This window comes from Hyperolius riggenbachi, chromosome 5 (genome assembly GCF_040937935.1).
Source record: "Hyperolius riggenbachi isolate aHypRig1 chromosome 5, aHypRig1.pri, whole genome shotgun sequence".
NCBI classification, from domain to species: domain Eukaryota; kingdom Metazoa; phylum Chordata; class Amphibia; order Anura; family Hyperoliidae; genus Hyperolius; species Hyperolius riggenbachi.
Window position 1 is genome coordinate 158,000,387 of NC_090650.1, and position 23,844 is coordinate 158,024,230.

The 23,844-nt window shown below is 45.1% G+C and overlaps 1 protein-coding gene across 1 annotated transcript in view; it reads left to right on the top strand.

The window, feature by feature from the left end:
• EEPD1 (endonuclease/exonuclease/phosphatase family domain containing 1) overlaps nucleotides 1-22,535 on the top strand; it is a 276,122-nt gene extending 253,587 nt beyond the window's left edge. Inside the window, exons 6-7 of the mRNA XM_068236395.1 lie at nucleotides 899-1,093; nucleotides 21,426-22,535. Coding sequence (XP_068092496.1) covers nucleotides 899-1,093; nucleotides 21,426-21,625 — 395 coding nt within the window. The 3' untranslated portion in view covers nucleotides 21,626-22,535. The remainder of the gene's footprint in view (nucleotides 1-898; nucleotides 1,094-21,425) is intronic.
• Nucleotides 22,536-23,844: the final 1,309 nt, after the last annotated feature.

Below are 23,844 nucleotides of genomic sequence, written 5' to 3' on the forward strand. Positions count from 1 at the left end.
AAACACACCCCTTCCATTTTCTCCTAAGAAAAGGAATGAGTGAAGTGTATGCAATGTCCTTCTCAGAAGACACTGTGAAATGCCATTGCAATCATATTATCAGGGGCGTAGCAATAGGGGTTGCAGAGGTAGCGACCGCATCGGGGCCCTTGGGCCAGAGGGGCCCCAAAGGGCCCTCCCTCAACTACAGTATTAGCTCTCTATTGGTCCTGTGCTCATAATAATAACTTCAATAGATACTTTGAATAGTGGTAATCCTTAACAAACTGTTTCCCATCCTTTTCTTGCACCTCTGACACTGTAGTCGCCCTTGGCAGGTTTTGATGCGCCGTATCAATTGTTACGTATAGAGTGCTTGGGGGGGCCCCATTGTAAAACTTGCATCGGGGCCCACCGCTCCTTAGCTACGCCACTGCATATTATGGCAGAATAATGGTGACATCATCATAATTTCAGTAGGATTTTGTATGTAAAAAGGTTGTCTAAGGGGAAAGGGTGTTGTATATTTATTATGGAGGGCTTGGGGACCCAGACAGGATTGCCAAGAAAAAAGAATTCCTAGCCAGCATCTTCAAATCCAATTGTTGATACACCAACTGCTGCACAGGATCTGGATCGGTATTTCGTGTACCACCCTGTACAATGCAACACTCTTCATCTCCTTTGCAGGCAAGCATTACTGACTGTTAGTTCTGAACAGCATCTATTACTAAAACACAACAACCTATGCAGCAATATAGCAATGTATTAAAAAAAATTATATCAGATTACGGGACAAACTCACAAAAGCAGTGAATACATCTGTGTGTTTCAGTGTTTTTCCAATAGTTTTCATTCATTGCTGATTGCTGATGACAGTGGATTGAAACACAACTTTTCTTTGTGCTATACATTTCAGGTGAAAAGGATGTGGTCATTCTGGGAGGATTCAGCCAGCCACCAGACAGCAGTAACTTTGATTTTTTGAGGAAAGAAAAGTTCCACAACCTGATTCCAGCAAATACATTTACAAATATCAGCACCAAGTCTCCTCAAGGAAATAAATGCCTGGATAATATATGGACCAGTAAGAGCTTGAAGAAAGTGTTTACAGGTCAGGCCATTATTTGTTAAATTAGATGCATTATGCATACATGGACTACCTACTGTATATATGTGTCAGCCATTAAAATACCCCACAATCAAAACAAAACTAGGCATACACTTTGAAGTTCATTATAGACCAAGTAAATTTCCTTAGTGATTATTTACCTGGTTACTGCTATACTGCATTAGATACTGTTTGTTACTGTGTATGCCTACTTTAATAGCTCCTTCTGTGTTATTGGGGAGTTTCTTTCTTTTATTCTACCAGTGAACAAGCATACAGTATTAGGATATAAAAATGGATAGTCCTGATTCACTGAACTTTCCCCCTGAGTTTTCTTGCAAGATATATTTTGTCATCTTTTATAAAAAAAAATATCTTTACAGCAATTAAAAGTAACTTGGAGGGCCCCTTGACCCCCTCCCTTCCCCGACCACTTATGGACCCCCGCCCCATCTCCATCAGACTGAATGGCCAGCTGTGCTCCCCAGTCTTAGGTAGTCTCCCCATAGTATAGATGGCCAGAAGTGTCCCCAGGATTAGGTAGCCCCCCCTCACAGAATAGATAGCTAGATGTGCCCCCATGATTAGGTAGCCCCCCCCCAGTATAGATAGCTAGATATGTCCCCCATAAATAGGTAGCCTCCCTCCTCCAGTAGAGGTAGCCAGATGTGCCCCCCCCTCACATGATTAGGTAGCGTAGACCACTTCCCCCAATAGAAATAGCTAGATATGTCCCCCAGGATTACGTTTCCTTCCCCCCCATATGCAGTACGGTGGGCATCACAACAGAAGGACCAAGGGTACTACTCTCCTGTCAGCATCTTCGGGAAGTCCAGAAAGTCTTCTCCACTTCACACAGTCACAGCATCTCTTCTCTGACTCCTCCAGTGGTACAGTTCTGAGAGGCGCCACTAGAGGGCAGCAGAGAAGAGACGCTGTGACTGAATGAAGTGGAAAAGACTTTCTGGACTTCCCGACAATGCTGACAGGTGAGTTGTAACCTTGGGGCCCTTCTGTTGTGCTGTCACACCACACAGCATATTGGAAGGAGAGCACTTAGGGAGCTCCTGCCTCCTTTCCCTTCCTGCCGCTGCCTAACCTCTCTTACCCGCACAACACATGCCGCAAACTTGCGGCTGAACAAATCAACTTGCCTGGGGGCCCCTATGGACTCTGGGGCCCAGGGGCAATTGCCCCCTTGCCTGCATTGTAGTGCCGGCCCTGTTTGTGATATTTACATTTTGTTCCTATCATTGCTAAGCTAGTTAGCCTTCATTTTTACCTGAGTTAGGCAAACAATATCTAAAGCTTTTCTTATAAATTTCGATTTGAATCACCCAAATGGGCTTCACCAACCTGCCTTTATATCCCCTTTGTTCCTCCCAAAAAATATGAAGCTAGAGCTACTGCCTTTCCTGGTCACTGTCTGTGTCATTAGTGTCACCGACATTTGTGACAATATCCTTTGCTGGTCACTGTCTGTGTGATTACCATGCAGTGTTCCAGTGTTACTGTGTGTTATTTGTGCTTTCACTCGCTATTACAAACATGACAAGCAGAGGCAGGCCAAAGCGGAGAGGTGCTAGAGGTCATTGTGGTGCGGACCTGGACCGCGGCAGATGTGATCTTCTGCAAAAGAAACATATTGGAGGTGGTTTGCTGGTGGTTTACTGACTCACTCAGCATTCCACCTCCTCTACCTCATCTTCTGCTGTCAACGTTCCTGCATCCTCCTCATCTTCTTCTGCTGTAGTCAACCGCAACACCACCTCCTCCACCACAGCCACTCCAAATGACTCAGATTACTCAGAAGAGCTCTTTCCCTGGACACTGACAAACAAAAAGTGACATGCATGATGAAGGTGAGGAGCAAGGCTGGCACTCAGAGAATAGTCCCCCGGTCATCACAAGGAGTAATGTCTTTGCTGCTCAGGCCTACTGTGAGCTTAAAACTGTAAAGGAAAAAGAAGGGGATAGTTCATAGGGAGAGACAGAGCTTTGTAGAGTGAAGTAAAGGGTAAGAAACAGGGAGAGGTTACAGGGGACAGAAGGCAAACAGCAGAATGTGGCATCACATGGGGTCAGCCAGACACCGGGCTCAGTGACTTCTAGTGGTTGTCTCTTTAGTGTGGATATATTTATGTGAGACTGATGCAGACAGAACCAATGCCGTCTGCATCCTGTGTCACCAATTAATTAGTCGCGGGTCGACCAGCATCCATGTAGGAACAACTTCAATGAGAAGGCACCTGGAGTCCTTGTTACCCGCTCGCTGCCTCTGCCTGCGCTACATTCTGGTCTGGAGGGGGGAGCGTGGAAGGGGGGGGCAGGTGAGGATGGGGAGACTGCCCCCCCTCCCCGCTGCTCTGTGCCCGCCGCTGCTCCTCCTTCCTGCGCTGTGCCCCCTCCTGCAGTGCTCGGGGCCCTGGAGACAACGTATTTAAAAGGCCTACCGGGCAAAATCCGGAGCTTCCGCCGGCCCAGTCCGCCCTGCGTATACATCAGTTTCAGGAATTGTTATTTACAACCAGTCAGGGATGAACATTCTGCAAATGTTTTAATGTTCTCTGCAACATTTCTGCTGTGTTATGTAAGGCATTATCATGCAAAAAAAATTAGACGGTGCTACAGAGCAGAAGTTAATCTAGGCAGAGGCGTCACTAGGGTTGGTGTCACCCGATGCAGAAACTAATGGAGTCACCCCTCTCTTACCTCATGAACCTCCAACCTCACCAGGCTAAACAAAACCAATAACACTTTTTTCGTAGTAATATTACTTGTTACTGACATTTTTTTGAGAATGGGGTTGGGAAGGGGTCATTATAAACCCACGCGCTATAGGGGGAGAGAGGAGTTAGGATTAGCAATCGTTATACTTGCCACACCTTGCTATGGGGGTGGTTGTTTCTGGCCTTGTTTGCTATGGGGTCGAGGGAAGGGTACTGTACTGCTGGACACACTTTTTATTGTTAGTTGGAAGGATTTTTATGGGACAAATTTACTATGGGATCAGGATTGGGGGAAGGGATTAATGATTGTTATGCTGGCCACATGCTGGGGGGGGGGGGGGGGGTTTGTTAATCTGGCCATGTTTGCTGTGGGGAGTGAGGGATCGGTAGCATGATGGACACACTATCTGGGATGGGGGGGGAGGGATGCATGGGGCATTTTTGCCAAGCTGTGAATAGAGGGATGTTATGGCGATCACCACATGGTCCTGGTGGTTTCTGAACTCCATTATCAGCCCATCACTAAACAGCAAGAAGGGAGAAGAGCAAGAGGGAGAAGTACATCAGGCACTAACCTGGTCTATATTTGCATAGCCTTACTCCAATCTCCATTAGCCTGGAGCTTGGTGTCACTTCCTCTGCTGATTACACATGGTGCAGTCTGAATAGGTTATCCAAGACTTTGATGAACAGAGGCGCCAGCAGAATAAAAACAACAATTAAAAGTTTTAAAATATGCTGGGGAGGCAGTGGTGGACTTACCTCCGAAAGCAGACTAGACTACTTGTCTGACATAAATAAACACTTTATTAGTACCCCAATAGATGCAACGCGTTTCGCAGGACCAAGCCCGCTTCATCAGGCAATAAAACAGGGGACAAAACAGTAGCTCTCAGGTAGCACATATAGCGGCTCTGGGGGAAAAAAAAGGGCAAAAAGTGATAATGGTAAATACCTTTGACACTATTTGCCCACAGACACATTGCCAGAAGTCATTTCTCAAATGATAGAAGAGAGAGAATTTGAGAAACCAGTAAAGATTGCTGTTTTATATATTTTGCTAGAAAACACTAAAATAATCACACCATTCAACAGGACAATAACACATCATGTAAATGCATTGTTTCATAAAAATATGTTACATTACATAATAATTCAGTTTAAATTAATATTCCCATTTAGTAAAAAATAAACCAGTTTATACCTCTAATATGTTTTGTAAATGTGTTCCAGAAACAGAGCTTGACTGTTATCAAGTAAACTGTGATTTTCATCAAGATCCAATGGATAATTAATTTGTATTGCAGTTCTACTGCTTCTATATTAGTTTGTCCTCTTGAAAGGAACACTGGATCCCCACCTCTATTTTAAGTGCCACTTTGTACTGTCACACCAAAAATACTGGTTGCCTTCTGTGAAAGAGCTCCTAATAATGCGTACGTTAAAAAGGGGCGCTGGGAAAAAAGGGCGCCGGGTTTTTAACGATAAGCATGGATAACGTTTAAAAAAAATATTGTACTGTTTTTCGTTTAAAATTAATGTTTTTTAAAGTTATAAATCATTAAATAATGTGCATTAAATCGGCAATTGTAAAAACGTTAATCTTTCGTTTAAATAGTGAAACGTGTAATAACGTTTAAAAAAAAAATTACTAAGTAACCCTCCCTGTACCTACCCCTAACCCCTAGACCCCCCTGTTGATGCCTAAACCTAAGACCCCCCCTGTTGGTGCCTAAGTAACCCTCCCTGTACCTACCCCTAACCCCTAGACCCCCCTGTTAGTGCCTAAACCTAAGACCCCCCTGTTAGTGCCTAAACCTAAGACCCCCCTGTTGGTGCCTAAACCTAAAACCCCCTGTTGGTGCCTAAACCTAAGACCCCCTGTTGGTGCCTAAACCTAAGACCCCCCTGTTGGTGCCTAAACCTAAGACCCCCCTTTTGGTGCCTAAACCTAAGACCCCCTGTTGGTGCCTAAACCTAAGACCCCCCTGTTGGTGCCTAAACCTAAGACCCCCCTGTTGGTTTTTTCGTTTAAAAATAATGTTTGAAAAAAATATTGTACTGTTTTTCGTTTAAAAATAAAATTTAAAAATGTATAAATCATTAAATAATGTGTAATCATGAGAAACAGTAATAAAACATTAAGTCTCCGGGCGCCGCTTTTAAAACGTTATTTTTCTCCGGCGCCCTTTTTTCCTATCGGGTGCCCATTAAACGATATTTATTATAGGAGTGAATGGCGGCGCCCGATTTGTCCACTAGCCTCAGGCGCCCGAATTTACTGTTTCCCCTAATAATACTGTCAAATGTATATGCTGCATCTACAGAAACTATTTTTAACTAATGGTATTTATGGAAAGGAAACACACTGTAATTTGTAATGTTACTATTTAAAAGCTGATGTAAAACTGTGAAAATTAATTAACTTATATTCACATATGAAAAAGCAAAATCATCACAACAACAATTAGCTGAGACATTGCCATTAATGTGCATAGGCTTCATTTTATATGGTTCATTTCATTGCTTGTTGTGATCCTTGCAGTATAATTGACATCTCAAAGTATATTTCCACAATCTGGAGACCCCCCCCCCCCATTCCTAAATTCAGGGCGTCGGGTCCTGGACGAGGGGATTGCGGGTGCAATCGCCGGCATTAGGCTCTACCCACCCGCGACGTCAACCCGCCGGCCAATTAGCAGTGCCGGCGGGTTGTTAACCCCCCAATCTGCCGCATAGAAAGCGTATAATACACTTTGTAATGTATACAAAGCGTATTATACAGGCTGCCTCCAGCCCTGGGGGTCCCAGTGATCGAGGGACCACCAGGGCAGGAGGCAGCCCCCCTGGTAAGCACACACACACACTGATCTTGCCCCCCCTGCCCCCTGATCGCCCACAGCACCCCTCAGACCCCCCTGATCACCCCCTCATACCCCTGTTTGCACCCAATCACCCCCCTAATCACCCATCAATCACTCCCTGTCACTATCTGTCAATGCTATTTTTTAGATTAGGTCCTAAACTGCCCCCTTGGCAGCTCCTGATCACCCCCCCACACACACACACACACCCTCCACACACTCCCCAGACCCCTCTCCCAGACCCCCCCTCCCCTGTGTACTGTATACATCTAACCTCCCTTGTAATCACCCATTGATCACCTGTCAATCACCCCCTGTCACCACCTGTCACTGCCACCCATCAGCTCAGACCCTAACCTGCCCCTTGCGGGCACCTGATCACCCGCCCACACCCTCAGATCACCCACAGACCCGCCCTCAGATCACCTCCCAAGTGCATTGTTTACATCTGTTCTCCCCTCTAATCACCCACTGATCACCCATCAATCACCCACTGTCATCACCTGTCACTGCTACCCGTCAGATCAGACCCTAATCTGCCCCTTGCGGGCACCCAATTACCCGCCCACACCCTCAGATCGCCCTCAGACCCCCCGATCATCTCGCCAGTGCATTGCTTGCATCTATTCTCCCCTCTAATCACACGCTGATCACCTATGAATCACCCCGTCACCACCTGTCACTGCTACCCATCAGATCAGACCCTAATCTGCCCCTTGCAGGCACCCAAACACCCGCCCACACCCTCAGATTGCCCACAGACCCCCCCCCCCCCCATCACCTCCCCAGTGCATTATTTACATCTGTTCTCCCCTCTAATCACCCACTAATAACCCATCAATCACCCCCGTCACTGCTACCCATCATATCAGACCCTCATCTGCCCCTTGCGGGCACCCAATCACCCACCCACACCCTCAGATCGCCCTCAGACCCCCCCCCCCCCCGATCACCTCGCCAGTGCATTGCTTGCATCTATTCTCCCCTCTAATCACACCCTGATCACCTATCAATCACCCCGTCACCCCCTGTCACATAAGATCAGACCCTAATCTGCCCCTTGCGGGCACCTGATCACCCGCCCACACCCTCAGATTACCCTCAGACCCCGCCTGAACACCTCCCCAGTGCATTATTTACATCTGTTTGGCCCTTTGAGTCCACCAGGAGAAAAGCACTATATAAGTGTTTTGTCTTTGTCTTTATCTGTTCTCCCCTCTAATCACGCACTGATCACCCATCAATCACCCCCTGTCACTGCTACCCATCATACCCATCAGATCAGACCCTCATCTGCCGCTTGCGGGCACCCAATCACCCGCCCACACCCTCAGATCGCCCTCAGACACCCCCCCCCCCGATCACCTCGCCAGTGCATTGCTTGCATCTATTCTCACCTCTAATCACACCCTGATCACCTATCAATCACCCCGTCACCCCCTGTCACCACCTGTCACTGCTACCCATCAGATCAGACCCTAATCTGCCCCTTGCAGGCATCCAAACACCCGTTGTCACGCTCGGTGATATATTCTCCACAGTCAGCACGTAATGCATATCCTGACGTGAAGGAGACACACGCAAGCACAAGGAACCAGGATATCCCCAGTTATAGTGTGAATGCAATAGTGAAGGAGAGGACTGACTCCAGTAGGAGATGTGGCGCACAGAGCAGGCGTAGATCTGAGCAACCACAAACAATACTTAACAATAGTGGCTCAGTGCAAGTAGCGCTGAGCGTATTAACCAGAACTCAGAAAAATCAAGACAAGTAGACAGAATGAACGCTTGCTAAACTAGTCACTGCCTCAGTGACAGCAAGCGCCCATAAACAGGACAGACTGAAACGAGGTAGCCAATCGCGAACGCAGCGATGACCTACTTCGCAAAAACAGGACTGAGCTAGCTAAGCACGGGTGATCACGATAAGCGCAACTTACCGAATCGTGCAAAAACTGACTGACTGAACACAGGATATCAACAGTTTGAGTACGTATATATCAGCAGCACTGATATATTAACGTAACACGAATACAAGGAAAATAACAAACATGCTAGTATGCGTATATATTGGCGATGAACCAATATATGATGCAAGACTAGCAAAGTAACAACTGCTGATAAACAAGAACAGGACTAGAAGGACTCACTGACTCCTACGCAAGAGTCAGTGCAGTCCACACGGGATAACACGAGAATCAGGAACAGGAACAGGGGCCCAGAGTAACAGGCTGAGACTGAAACTATGATAGCCCGTGGAGCACTGCAGAAAGCAGCTCTTTATACTGAGGTCATCCAATGGGAGCAGACATGCAGATTCCCCCACAGGTGAATGATAATCAGGCACAAGCTGGCAGCAGGAAAAGGCAGACAAAACTATGCAACCTGCATGAAAGGGATTGTAGCTCCACTGCAACAGACAATGTTTGAGTTCACAAGAGCATCCCAAACTGTCATGAACTGCAGAGCGACTGCAGGTGGAATCAACACTTAGTGTGAGTGCAAGCAAAACTATGCGAGCAAATGCATGTAAAGAAATCAAAAACTGCTTGGCTACAGTACAACTGCAGGCAGCAATACATGCTGCAGAAGTGATCATAACTGTCCCCCCCCCCCCCCCCTTAAAGGCGGATACTAGACGCCTTTCAAAACTGACATTCCCAGTAAAACAATCTGACTGATAATTCATGATGGCCGGGACAGCCCGACAAGACCAAATTCCAGAATCAGTCACCCCAAGACTGGACCCATCAGAACCAGAACCTACCTAACCATGCCCATCAGTACTACAAGCCCCAGTGTGATACCCATCAGAACCATGATTTCCAGGAACAAGCCCCCTGAAACTCTCTGAGCAATACCCACCGCCTTCCAGGGACTGTCCATAAATGCCAAACCCTTTGCAATGCCCACCGGAACTGTCCTTACCAACACAATACCCACTGTTGAACCAGTCCAAGGTAGCAGCACAAGTTTCCTCAGAGATCTCCCAGATCTCCCAGAAGCTCCATAGAGATCCCAAAAGGTTAGAACGCCCCTTAGGCTCACATGGAGAACTATCCAGAACCCCTATGGAACCTAGGGCAATTCCAGAGTCAGGGTTACACGGACAAACATCAAGATCAGGGCTTTCAGGGACCAGAACCATTTCTAGGCATGCAGGCAGACTGGCAATATCAGAACATGTCTCCACTAGGGAAGCATCTGAGCATGCTAACACATTAGATACACTTGGGCATTCTGGCACACGAAGGAACATCTGGGCACACTGGCACAAGAGAAGCTTCTGGGCATGTCAAGGAACTGCGGACCTCAGAGTCAGTCACGATAGGACTGAAACCAGGACTGGGCAAAAAAAAATCGTCATGACTAGACTTCACAGCTACTGGACTCTCACTAAAGAATGCAGGATCAGACTTAGATTTAGTTTTACTAGAGTGGACTTTAATTCCAAAAACAGCTGCTAAACAAGTGAATATTACTGCAACACCAATTGAAGTAACCAGAGTCTCTGAGTCTTCTGCTCGAGATCTTGAAGCATCTACAGTACTAGGTGAAGCATAAGACTCTGCGACCTCAGCTTCACTGGACAGGATCACTGAACAGTCCATATTGCAGGGCAAAACAATGGAAGCACCTGCTGAACAGCATAATGATTCTGTGACCTGAGCTTCATTGGACAGAACTACTGAGTAATTCATGGTACAGGCATGGCCGGATTTCTGGCAAGGCCACATAGGCCATGGCCTAGGGCACCAGATAAACAAGGGGCGGCCTGCAGACAGTGGGCATTATTTGCAGGGCATTATTTGCAAGTGTCCAAACAAATGAAAGTGGTCAGGATAATTGCACTATTAGTACCAGCTGGCATCTGCCTGTGCTGTGCTACAGGCAGCTGCAGTCCGTTAACCAAACGTTTGTGAACAGTGTGTGACTAGCAAAAAGCCAGACCTTGTCCAATGACATAGCAGCAGCTGCAGGCAGTTACAGAAGGCCGGGTCTCACGCACTTGGTGTGGGGGATGAAAGGACCAGGGGCAGCACCAGCAAATAGTACAGAATACAGAAGGCAGCCTCTCACAGTACCAGGGGTCTAGTCCTGGGAAAAGAAGCGAGTGGACTTACCTGGAGAACCTCTGCGTCGCGCGAAGCGCGGCGCGCCAAAAATGGGCGTGGTCAAGCACACCGTGTGCGTGGTCATGGATGGGGCCAAATATACATGACCTTAGCAGTGATGTAAAAGGTCTGCCAAGAAAGTTTAAGCTCTGCCGTAGTGTATCCCCCAAAAATTGATGTAATCTGACAGCATTTCACCAAAAAGACATATAATCTGGTAGAAGTTCCTCCAAAATACAGATAATATGGAAGTGGTTCCCCCAAAATAGACAATGTGGCAGCAGCAGTTCCACCAACATACACATAATTTGGAAGCAGTTCCCCAAAATACGCGAAACCTGACAGCGGATCACCCAAAATACACGTAACACCCGAAAGACATAATCTGGCAGTAGTGGTCCCCCAAACATACACAATCTGGCAGCAGTTCCCCAAAATACACGTAATCTGGCAGCAGCCGTTCCCCTAACATACACATAATCTGGCAGCTGTTCCCCAAAATACATAACAGCGATTCCACAAAAATGCAGATAATCTGACAGCAGTTCCCCCAAAATAGGTACCCCCAGGTAGCCAGGTCTACAGGTGTCCCCAGTATAAGTAGCCATGAGTATAGTAGTCCCCAGTATATGTAGCCAGAGGTATAGTTGCCTAGTATATGTAGCCAGGGGTATATGTGCCCAGTATATGTAGCCAGTGGGATATGTCCCCAGTATATGTAGGCAGGGGTATATGTCCCCAGTATATGTAGGCAGGGGTATATGTCCCCAGTATATGTAGGCAGGGGTATATGTCCCCAGTATATGTAGGCAGGTGTATATGTCCCCAGTATATGTAGGCAGGGGTATATATGCCCAGTATATGTAGGCAGGTGTATATGTCCCCAGTATATGTAGGCAGGTGTATATGTCCCCAGTATATGTAGGCAGGGGTATATGTCCCCAGTATATGTAGGCAGGGGTATGTCCCCAGTATATGTAGGCAGGTGTATATGTCCCCAGTATATGTAGGCAGGTGTATATGTCCCCAGTATATGTAGGCAGGGGTATATGTCCCCAGTATATGTAGGCAGGGGTATGTCCCCAGTATATGTAGGCAGGTGTATATGTCCCCAGTATATGTAGGCAGGTGTATATGTCCCCAGTATATGTAGGCAGGTGTATATGTCCCCAGTATATGTAGGCAGGGGTATGTCCCCAGTATATGTAGGCAGGTGTATATGTCCCCAGTATATGTAGGCAGGTGTATATGTCCCCAGTATATGTAGGCAGGGGTATATGTGTCCAGTATATGTAGCCAGTGGGATATGTCCCCAGTATATGTAGGCAGGGGTATATGTCCCCAGTATATGTAGGCAGGGGTATATGTCCCCAGTATATGTAGGCAGGGGTATATGTCCCCAGTATATGTAGGCAGGGGTATATGTCCCCAGTATATGTAGGCAGGGGTATATGTCCCCAGTATATGTAGGCAGGGGTATATATGCCCAGTATATGTAGGCAGGTGTATATGTCCCCAGTATATGTAGGCAGGTGTATATGTCCCCAGTATATGTAGGCAGGGGTATGTCCCCAGTATATGTAGGCAGGTGTATATGTCCCCAGTATATGTAGGCAGGTGTATATGTCCCCAGTATATGTAGGCAGGGGTATGTCCCCAGTATATGTAGGCAGGTGTATATGTCCCCAGTATATGTAGGCAGGTGTATATGTCCCCAGTATATGTAGGCAGGGGTATGTCCCCAGTATATGTAGGCAGGTGTATATGTCCCCAGTATATGTAGGCAGGTGTATATGTCCCCAGTATATGTAGGCAGGTGTATATGTCCCCAGTACATGTAGGCAGGTGTATATGTGCCCAGGTAGCCAGGTGTGCCCCCAGCCCCCCACCCGGAGGGAGCAGAGCAGGGAAGGCGAGCTATAGGGACAGTGGGGATGGGCGGACATCTCCCCCCCCCCCCTATCCCTCACCTTTGTGCTCCCCTTCCTGCCTCTCCCCTCCAGCGTTTTTAAGTGTCGGCCCGGCGGCGAAAGTGGGCGGAGACTTACCTCATTCCAGTCGCATGGGACGCTCCGCTCTGTGTGCGGCTAGAAGACCAGACTAGCCGCACACAGAGCAGAGCGTCCCATGCGACTGGAACACAGGAAGTCTCCGCCCACTTTCGCCGCCGGCCCGACACTTAAAAACGCTGGAGGGGAGAGGCAGGAAGGGGAGCACAAAGGTGAGGGATGGGGGGGGAGATGTCCGCCCATCCCCACTGTCCCTATAGCTCGCTTTCCCTGCTCTGCCCCCCTCCACACAAGCCAGGGTGAACGGCGTTCACTTTGAAGAAAAAGTGGGTGGACGCCGTTCACCCGCGTTCACGCAGGACTCGACCCCTGCACAGTACCCATTTCTTAATTATTGATTGGCCAGCACTGTTACCCTGAAAACAGCAGTGGGTACAGGACTCACTTTTACGTGTTGCTGACCCCACCCAATGTCCAATTGTGAGCCACTTTTGACTATGTGTGTGGTGGAAGGCTACCACCATGCCCATTACCTGTAGATCGCTTGATTGACCAGTTCTCCCGTGTGACATGATTGATTCACTTCACGTTGCCATGGAGACCTCGGCACTAGACCCAATAGTGGACACCATCGGCCCAAAAATTTTTGGATTGGTGTGTATGGAGAGAGGTGGTAGGATACGGTTTCGGTTGGGGCGGCTGGTAATAGTCGGCCTTGGGCGGTAAGAAGTACAAATCCGGCCCTGGGTACAGGGCGAATCTACTGGAACATTTTCTGAACAAGGCAATGATTCTATGATTTCAGGTTCGCATGACAGATGCTTTGAACCACTCGTGGAACTAGAGCAAGGCAAAGAAACAGGAAAATCAGGATACAGTGCCTGCGAATCTGAACCACAGCTCTTCAACTGTGAAATTGAAAAATCCAGATGCTGGGGTTCTAAGATTACTAAACAAGATTGCTGAGACTCAGGAACTGATGCAATGCAACTATTGGTGTCTGCTAGAACAGACAGAGATCGAACTTTATCAACACAGGTTAACTCTACAGAGGTGTTTGCTGAAGCAGGCAATGATTCTTTGGTTTCTGTTTCACTGAACAAAGACTCATGAGTACTAGCTAGACTGGACTCAGAAGTCAGCAGGACTTCTGGGTCCTCTGCTGAGAAATGTGGGCAGGGCAAGGTTAAGGGAGTATCAGTAGCTTCCGTCTTACTGGGAAGTAATACTGAGTTATCCATGGTACAGGGTGAAATAACAGGAACATTCACTGGACAAGACAAGGATTCAGAAACTTCATTATCACATAGTAGGAGCTCTGAATCATTCACTGAATCAGCCAAAGGTGCTGAAGCAGGCGGGTCAGAATGCCAAATTTGCAAATCTGGAGTCAAGTTCAAGTGTGAAACTGGAAAACTCAGAGATAGAGGTTCTGAGGTCACCAGACTGGATTGCGGGGCCTCAGGAACAGAAGAAGTGGAACTGACAAACAATCTCCAACTGACAGTGTGCTTTCCCTGGTATCAACTGATTGAATCGCATAAAATTCATCCAAAATAATTTCCCACACATCGATCAACTGAGCGACAAAGTCATATTTACACACACAAGTTTTTATTAAATTATAAGCAGACGCAATGCATGCATTCAATACTGCTTCACTCTTAGCACTGTAAAAATAACAAAATGAACTTGAATCACTCTCCAATTCATAGACCAGAGCTTCAATCTCCCATTTCTCAAATGGAGGGTCCCATAAAAAACTTAACAAAAGCTGAACATTCAGGCTGAACACAGTTTACAGGTGGAGCTGGGACAGGAACATGGATAGGTTCATTTAGCAGGCGATTGGCAGATTTCTTATTCCTAAGAATCTCCAAGACCTGTAACAAGTGTTGAACTATAGTATATGCAAATTTCCCTTGCTGCACAAATAAGTTGATCTGCTCAATACTCTGTAATATTTCTTCATAATCATATTCAGACAATTCATTTAAACAAAAATCTTTATTCTTCCTGGCTAGCGATGAAAGTTCATTAGTAGTTTCATAAGTCCATTTAACTCCCATGAATGGTAACCGAATTTCATTATCTGCTAATGGCAGAGTCTCATTACAGGTCTGATGTGCAATCGCTATGGACAACGACTCTGCTGGTTGTAAACGTTTTCTGGAACGTTTACGTTTGGTTTTATGCAAGACTTTAGACTTTGCTGCCTTAGGTGATTTATTCAAAGATGAAGGAAAGCTATCAGTGCAACTATCTGCTTGCTGATTATTCTTGCAAGCAGTTGAAGGAACAGCTGATTGACAAGCTACCAGGAGCTCATTTAAAGGATAAGGCAAATTAGTTTTGCTCAGCCAGTTATGGATCACAAAAGCTAGAAATTCAAGAGGTCTCTCTTTCAAGTTGGTGTGATTCAGAACATCATAAGCCCACTCAAACAGTTTCCCCTTAAACAAGATATAAACTATCTGGGATGCCCATGTACAAACAGGAGTGGCTTGGAATTCAGGATTGGCTAGGAACCTAGTACATTCAGAAAAAAAACTCATTTTCTGTTTCAGAGTTAAGTTTCTCAAATCTCTTAAAGGAACAGGAACCATAATAAACAGTGTCATATTTGCTGGAGGTCTTCTCCACAATGGGGATTTGTAATGGGGCTATCATAATGTCACGCTCTGTGGTATATTCTCCACAGTCAGCACGTAATGCATATCCTGACGTGAAGGAGACACACACGCAAGCACAAGGAACCAGGATATCCCCAGTAATAGTGCGAACGCACTAGTGGAGGAGAGGACTGACTCCAGTAGGAGATGTGGCGCACAGAGCAGGTGTAGATCCAAGCAACCACAAACAATACTTAACAATAGTGGCTCAGTGCAAGTAGCGCTGAGCGTATTAACCAGAACTCAGAAAGATCAGGTCAGGTAGACAGAATGAACGCTTGCTAAACTAGTCACTGCCTCAGTGACAGCAAGCTCCCATAAACAGGACAGACTGAAACGAGGTAGCTAATCACGAACGCAGGGGCTACTTCGCAAAAACAGGACTGAGCTAGCTAAGCACGGGTGATCACGATAAGCGCAACCTACCAAAACATGCAAAAACTGAAGGGATTGCAGCTCCACTGCAACAGACAATGTTTGATTTCACAAGAGCATCCCAAACTGTCATGAACCGCAGAGCGACTGCAGATGGAATCAACACTTAGTGTGAGTGCAAGCAAAACTATGCGAGCAAATGCAAGTAAAGAAATCAAAAACTGCTTGGCTACAGTACAACTGCAGCCAGCAGTACATGCTGCAGAAGTGATCATAACACCCGCCCACACCCTCAGATCACCCTCAGACCCCGCCTAAACACCTCACCAGTGCATTATTTACATCTGTTCTCTCCTCTAATCACCCTCTGATCACCCACTGATCACCCATCAATCACCCCCTGTAACTGCTACCCATCATACCCATCAGATCAGACCCTCATCTGCCCCTTGCAGGCACCCAATCACCCGCCCCCCCCCCCACACACACACCCTCAGATCGCCCTCAGACACCCCCCTGATCACCTCGCCAGTGCATTGCTTGCATCTATTCTCCCCTCTAATTACACCCTGATCGCCTATCAATCACCCTGTCACCACCTGTCACTGCTACCCATTATACTCATCAGATCAGACCCTCATCTGCCCCTTGCGGGCACCCAATCACCCACCTACACCCTCAGATCGCCCTCAGACAAAATCACCTCCTTAGTGCATTGCTTGCATCTATTCCCCCTGACAAAAAATAAAATCTTCTATGAACTCATCATACTCCTAATGGAATACCTTGGGGTGTCTTCTTTCTAAAATGGGGCCACTTGTGTGGTTCCTAAACTGCCCTGGCATTTTAGGGGCCCTAAACCGTGAGTAGTAGTCTAGAAACCAAATGCATCAAAATGACCTGTGAAATCCTAAAGGTACTCATAGGACTTTGGGCCCCTTAGCGCACCTAGGCTGCAAAAAAGTGTCGCACATGTGGTATCGCCGTACTCAGGAGAAGTAGTATAATGTGTTTTGGGGTGTATTTTTACACATACCCATGCTGGGTGGGAGAAATATCTCTGTAAATGGACAATTGTGTGTAAAAAAATAATCAAAAAAATCTCATTTACAGAGATATTTCTCCCACCCAGCATGGGTATGTGTAAAAATACACCTCGAAACACATTATAATATTTCTCCTGAGTACGGTGATACCACATGTGTGACACTTTTTTGCAGCCTAGGTGCGCTAAGGGGCCCAAAGTACTATGAGCACCTTTAGGCTTTACAGGGGTGCTTACAATTTAGCACCCCCCAAAATGCCAGGACAATAAACACACCCCACAAATGACCCCATTTTGGAAAGTAGACATCCCAAAGTATTCAGAGAGGGGCATGGTGAGTCCGTGGCAGATTTAATTTTTTTTTGTCACAAGTTAGCAGAAATGGAAACTTTTTTTTTTTGTTACAAAGTGTCATTTTCAGCTAACTTGTGACAAAAATAAAATCTTCTATGAACTCACCATGCCTCTTAGTGAATACTTTGGGATGTCTTCTTTCCAAAATGAGGTCATTTGGGGGGTATTTATTCTATCCTGGAATTCTGGCACCTCATGAAACATGACAGGTGTTCAGAGAAGTCAGAGATGCTTCAAAATGGGAAAATTTACCTTTTGCACCATAGTTTGTAAATGCTATAACTTTTACCCAAACCAATAAATATACACTTATTGGATTTTTTTTTTATCAAAGACATGTAGCACAATAAATTTGGACAAAAATGTATGTAGAAATTTTACTTTATTTGAAAAATGTCAACACAGAAAGTTAAAAAACTCATTTTTTTGATGAATATAATAAAAATTAAAAATCACAGCAGCAATCAAATAGCGCCGAAAGATAGCTGTATTAGTGACAAGAAAGGGAGGTAAAATTCATTTAGATAGTAGGTTGTATGACCGAGCAATAAACCGTTAAAGCTGCAGTGGTCTGAATGGAAAAAAAGTGTCTGGTCCTTAAAGAGGAACTGAAGAGAGAGGTATATGGAGGCTGCCATGTTTATTTCCTTTTAAGCAATACCAGTTGCCTGGCAGCCCTGTTTGTCTATTTCTCTGCAGTAGTATCTGAATAACACCAGAAACAAGCATGCAGCTAGTCTTGTCAGATCTGACTTTAAAGTCTGAAACACCTGATCTGCTGCATGCTTGTTCAGGGGCTATGGCTAATAGTATTGGAGGCGAAGGATCAGCAGGGCTGCCAGGCAGTTGCTGGTATTGCTTAAAAGGAAATAAACATGGCAGCCTCCATATACCTATCTCTTCAGTTCCCCGTTTTATGACTGCAGTCCTTAAGTGGTTAATCATGGACAATTTTAAATCCATCGTAAAATGTGTCTTTGTTGGCATCGTTTACTTTTTTGGTTATTGCATGTTCATTTATATGCATACATTTAATGTTATGCTGCCCTCTGATATGTCATGAACACAATCTTACATTTGATCCTTGGAAACCTATCATAGCTTTCATAACTGCAAGCTTCAGCATATCCTGTTCCAACAGTACGACTGTACAAAACATTATCATAGCAGAAAATGCCAGCTTCATTCCCTTGGCTGTTTTGAAGTTTTGTGATTTGCATTTTATGCTTCTTTGAACCAAGTATTAGAGTAGTTAGTGCTCCTACCCTGTGAAGTCTAAGAACATTCCATGTTGCAAAGAAACAAACATATCCATGTCATTTGCCAAGTCATGTCTGTCAATCAGCCCAATTACCATTTCCTAATGTAGTTTTTGTAACAGATACTTTTTCCACGGCAAGGTTGTTTGTCGCATGCATGACCTTCTGGTGGGGGAGTGCTCATCATCATACCTCTCCAGAGAGCTACCTTTCGTTCAAGGTATGATCCTTGTCTAAGATCACATCCGTGGCAACATGCCTGTAGACTTTTAACTTTAGATTTAATATCCCAAACAGTGGAATAATAAACTCAAAACCTGGATTTAATAATAAAAAAGGGTTCCCCCGTGGGCACATGTACATTAATGTAACAGTTGCTACTTAAGTAATCACTCAGTAAGCTCACTTTTCTCATGATATGATCCCGGCATGACCTGCAAAATTTTGCCACCTAATGTAAGCCATATTTTAAAAAATACATTCCAAGTTGCATGTAGGGGGAATTCTGCCGACCTCTCTTATAGGGAACCTTAAGTGAGGCTTCCATATTTATTTCCTTTTAAGCAATACCAGTTTCCTGAGATTCCTGCTGATCTCTTTGACTGCATCACTCACCTGAAACAAGCATGCAGCTAATCCAGTCAGACTGCAGTCAGAGCACCTGATCTGCATGCTTGTTCAGGGCCTATGGATAAAAGTATTAAAGGCAGAGGATCAGCAGGACAGCCAGGTAATATGCATTGTTTAAAAGGAAATAAATATAGCAGCCTATATATCCCACTTGCTTTAGGTTCTCTTTAAGTTCATTAAGGACCCTAGAACTCTGGGCCATATATGTTGACAGAATTTTGCACCATAGCACATCAAGCTACATTTGATGCTACATTACAACTGTTTAATCATTGTATGGAGCTTAGCTGTCAGCTGAGTGCAGCGCCAATGGAGCGGCAATTGCAGCTAGAGCGCCTGGTAATTGGAGATTGAAATCTACGCCCTGGCAGGGATAAGACGCTCCAAATGGCGTAGATTTCAATCAGCTATGTCTAAAACTGGTTAAGCTTGAAATCCAAACCTGTGTGTACAAGATCTAACATTACTTACCAAATGGCATGTGGAAAGTTGGTAGCAACATGCCCTAAAATTTACACTGGTTCTGGACATTCTTCTTTTTCAAATCCTTTGTGTGAAGCCTCAACATTAGTCATTAGGTGCTGCTGTTTAGCACCTCTGCATTTCAAAATTTAGCAATACTTAAAATGTTAATGCCTTTAGGTTTTTCATTAACGTGCTTTGTTATACCTGGATCGGCAGCATGAAGTGTTATAGGATAGGGGGTAAAGCACTCGCTGGGCAATAATATCCCCAAGCAAGTTTCTTAACACCCTGCCTAGGGCTAAATGCAATTGGATCAGGTGACGTTATGGCTGCCTGATTATCAGACTCACCAGTGTCACGCTGGCGTGTCTGACAATTGCATCAGACCCAAAATGTCTAAATTGCAATGTGAGGTCATTACTTTTCCCATAATTGCCACTATTTAACAGCAGTTAGGATCCCTAACGACTGCCACTCTTGTAGTGGCAATCTCTATAGGAGATAGAGTCATGAAGCTACGAGCAGGAGAGACACAGTGCGTGCGGCTCTATTATATCCACGGTAAGGAGCGTATGTACCCGCTGTTATGCTGCATAAGTGTCACATTAAAGTTGGATGCTGCTTTTACAATTGGGTCCTCCTTGGCTGACTACTGGATTATTGTGATATGCTGGCATTCAAGATGTGCTTCTGGTAAGTGCATTCACGAAGGGAGAGTGACACAGTTTCCCTCATATGGTGGAGGCACTACCCCCAGGAGTGCAGGCACAGGGTGCAAATTGTAGTCTTTTTAGACAATACTGTGCACTATGTGCGTGTTTTAATTAATGTTACAGGGCTAAGGAAGTGCAGTGAATCGATTGTGACTGTTGGTAGATTAAGGTGAAGTGACCTGCTGTTTTTGCTGCGATCCCCTGACTATTGAAAGGATTGATTTCCATTGGAGCGCAGTATAACCTTTCTGCTATAGGAGATAGTGGAAAATGGTGGTTTAACACCCTTTTTGCCACTATTGCAGCAGGTAGCCAGTTTAAAAAGTAGCATAAGCATTACACTCCTGCAATGAAAGTAAGTTGTCTGACCGGTACAGGTTCCCACGTTTATAAAGATCTCAGAGGGGTTGATTCATCAAGCTGCACTGCTAAAGCAGCACAGCTTAATAACATGATCATGAGCTCAGTGCACGCTATGCTGCGGTAGTGCAGCTAGCATGCCCTGGTAGCTTACGCTCGCTCCTTTTAAGTAACAGCCACTCCACTGATCCTGCCCTGAGCCCCGGCGGGTCCAGTGGCTTCAATGGACTTGATCCCAGCGCTTTGATTGGCCCAGAAGGCTGCCTATCACTTGAAGGAAGTGAAGGAGCGAGTGTAAGTTACCAGCGCACGCTAGCTGCACTACCGCAGCATAGCGTGCTCTGAGTTCACGCACCTGTCATTAAGTTGCTTTGCTTTAGCAGCACAGCTTGATGAATCAACCCCAATAAAAAAATGTGTCAGATTTTTAAGAGCGGAGAATGGAAAGAGAACATTTTTCTCTTCTCAACAATTTTAGTAGGTTCCTTAGTGTCAGATCCTTCCCTTAGCATTAGACAGGTCCTCCTTAGTGACAAATATTTCCCTTAGAGAAAGTTTACACTTGACAATTCAATGCTCAGTGGATTCTTAGCGCATGTGAAGAATTTTTCTTTGTTTCTATGTGGGTCAGTTTTTGTCAATTCACATATATGCATTTTATTGCACAGACTGTAAAAATGTAGATATAGATGTCATTATGAGAAAATGTGTTTTCCTATGTCTAAATATATCTTTTCACTTATAGGTTACTCTCTGGTGGTCAGAGAAGGCCTTACAAATCCTTGGATTCCAGACAACTGGTCATGGGGAGGTGTGGCTTCAGAGCACTGCCCTATACTAGCAGAATTTTACATGGAAAAAGACTGCAATAAGAAGGAGCTATCATCAAAAGCTAATGGAGTCACTGTGGAACGCAATGAAGCAAATGCAAAACATGAAAGATGAAAACCTCAATATAGCCTTTTTCCCATCTGGAGAACCAAGAGGAATTTCTCCAAACATCAGACTGTGAACTGGACTGCTCTGCTTTTCATATCTCAAAGATTAGCGTTTGATTTAAAGTGTACCAGAGACTGTATAAAAAAAAGTATAATACATACCTGGGGCTTCTTGCAACCCTTCAGCATGAATCGATCCCACGCTGCTGTCCTCCGCTGCCTGCAGCTCCAGTATCGGGTCCCGTTAGTTCTGCTACTCACGGCTAGTCTGCGCAAGAGGAAAGGAAATGCGCTCTCTATGTATCTCTTCCGGCGGCATCCTGAGAGATACGTAGAGAGCGCACTTCTCTTGCGCAGACTGGCCACGACTAGCAGAAGTAACTAGACCCGATACCGGAGCTGGAGAAGGCTGAGGGCGGTGGCGTGGGAGCGATCTGTGCGCATGGGGCTGGAGGAAGCCCTAGGTATGTATACAACTTTTTTATATATGGTCTATGGTTTCCTTTAGGCTCCAGAACTTCTCATATTAACAGCGGCCATTTTGAAATATTGGTATTTGCTATATAAAGCATTGCTTCTGATGATCTGTTGCACCTTTCTTTAAATGTTTGTGAGTCACACACCCACAATCTATAAACCGAAATGAAGGAAAATATGGATGAACTTTCTGTGATAACTTTTATTTTCATTTGATTTCTTGACAAATGATGCAATAATAAGAGACCATTAACACTGTAAGCTAAGCTATTTTTGTTCAGAGTTAAATGAATGAAATTATCTGCAAATAGCATGATTTTATACAGTATGTGTAGAGAACATTTTTAACTATGCACTTTTAACCCTTCTAAAGCTACTGGAGCCAACTGGCATTAAATTGTTATTGGACTATAAATAAAATAAATGACAACTGTAATAAATGGTCTCATGTATTGAAAGTTCTCACAGCTGTTAGCAGAGACACGGGCCTTCAGATGCTCTGAGTAGAGTTGAGCTGAAATTTTCGTAATTTCGCATTACTAAAATTACGCATGCGAAATTTGCGATTACGATGCGAAATTACGGTAGCGTAATTGCCATTAAAATCGTAATTGAAAATACCGTAAGTGTAATTTTCAACGCGTAATTTCGCGTTTCGTTCATGCCGTAATTTCGCATTAAACGCTACCGTAATTTTGCGTTAAACCGTAACGTTCCGTATAATATAAAAAAGCCGCCGACTTTAAGGGTTAATAGCAAAGCCCCCTTAAATGCTAAGAGCCTCAAATTTGGTGAATATATTAAGGAGATCAGGAGGAATAAGAGGAAAACATTTTTTTTCAAAAAGACCTTATAGTTTTTGAGAAAATCGATGTTAAAGTTTCAAAGGAAAAATGTAAACATTTAAAAACCCGCCAACTTTAACGGTTAATAGCAAAGCCTGCTTAAAGTTTAGGAACACCAAATTCCCAGGGTATATTAAGGGGATCAGTGGGAATAAGAGGAAAAAATTTTTTTTCAAAAAGACCTTATAGTTTTTGAGAAAATCGATTTTTACGTTTCAAGGGCGAAAATGTCTTTTAAATGCGGAAAAAATGTCAGTTTTTTTTGCACAGGTAACAATAGTGTATTATTTTCATAGATTCCCCCAAGTGGGAAGAGTTTTACTTACTTCGTTCTGAGTGTGGGAAATATAAAAAAAAAATGACGTGGGGTCCCCCCTCCCAGACCCCTTTAACCCCTTGTCCCCTATGCAGGCTGGGATAGCCAGAATGCAGAGCACCGGCCGCGTGGGGCTCCGCACCCTGACTATACCAGCCCGCATGGTCCATGGATTGGGGGGTCTCGGAAGGGGAGGGGCAGCCAAGCTTTCCCCTCCCCCTCCGAGCCCTTGTCCAATCCAAGGACAAGGGGCTCTTCTCCACCTCCGATGGGCGGTGGAGGTGGAGGCCGCAATTTCCTGGGGGGGGGGGTTCATGGTGGAATCTGGGAGTCCCCTTTAAAAAGGGGTCCCCCAGATGCCCACCCCCGCTCCCAGGAGAAATGAGTATAGAGGTACTTGTACCCCTTACCCATTTCCTTTAAGAGTTAAAAGTAAATAAACACACAAACACTTAGAAAAAGTATTTTAATTGAACAAAAAACATAACCACGAAAAAAGTCCTTTAATATTCTTAATTAACCATTAATACTTACCTGTCCCTTTAAATAAATGATCCCTCGAAATAGCCTCGGAAATGTTCTATCAGT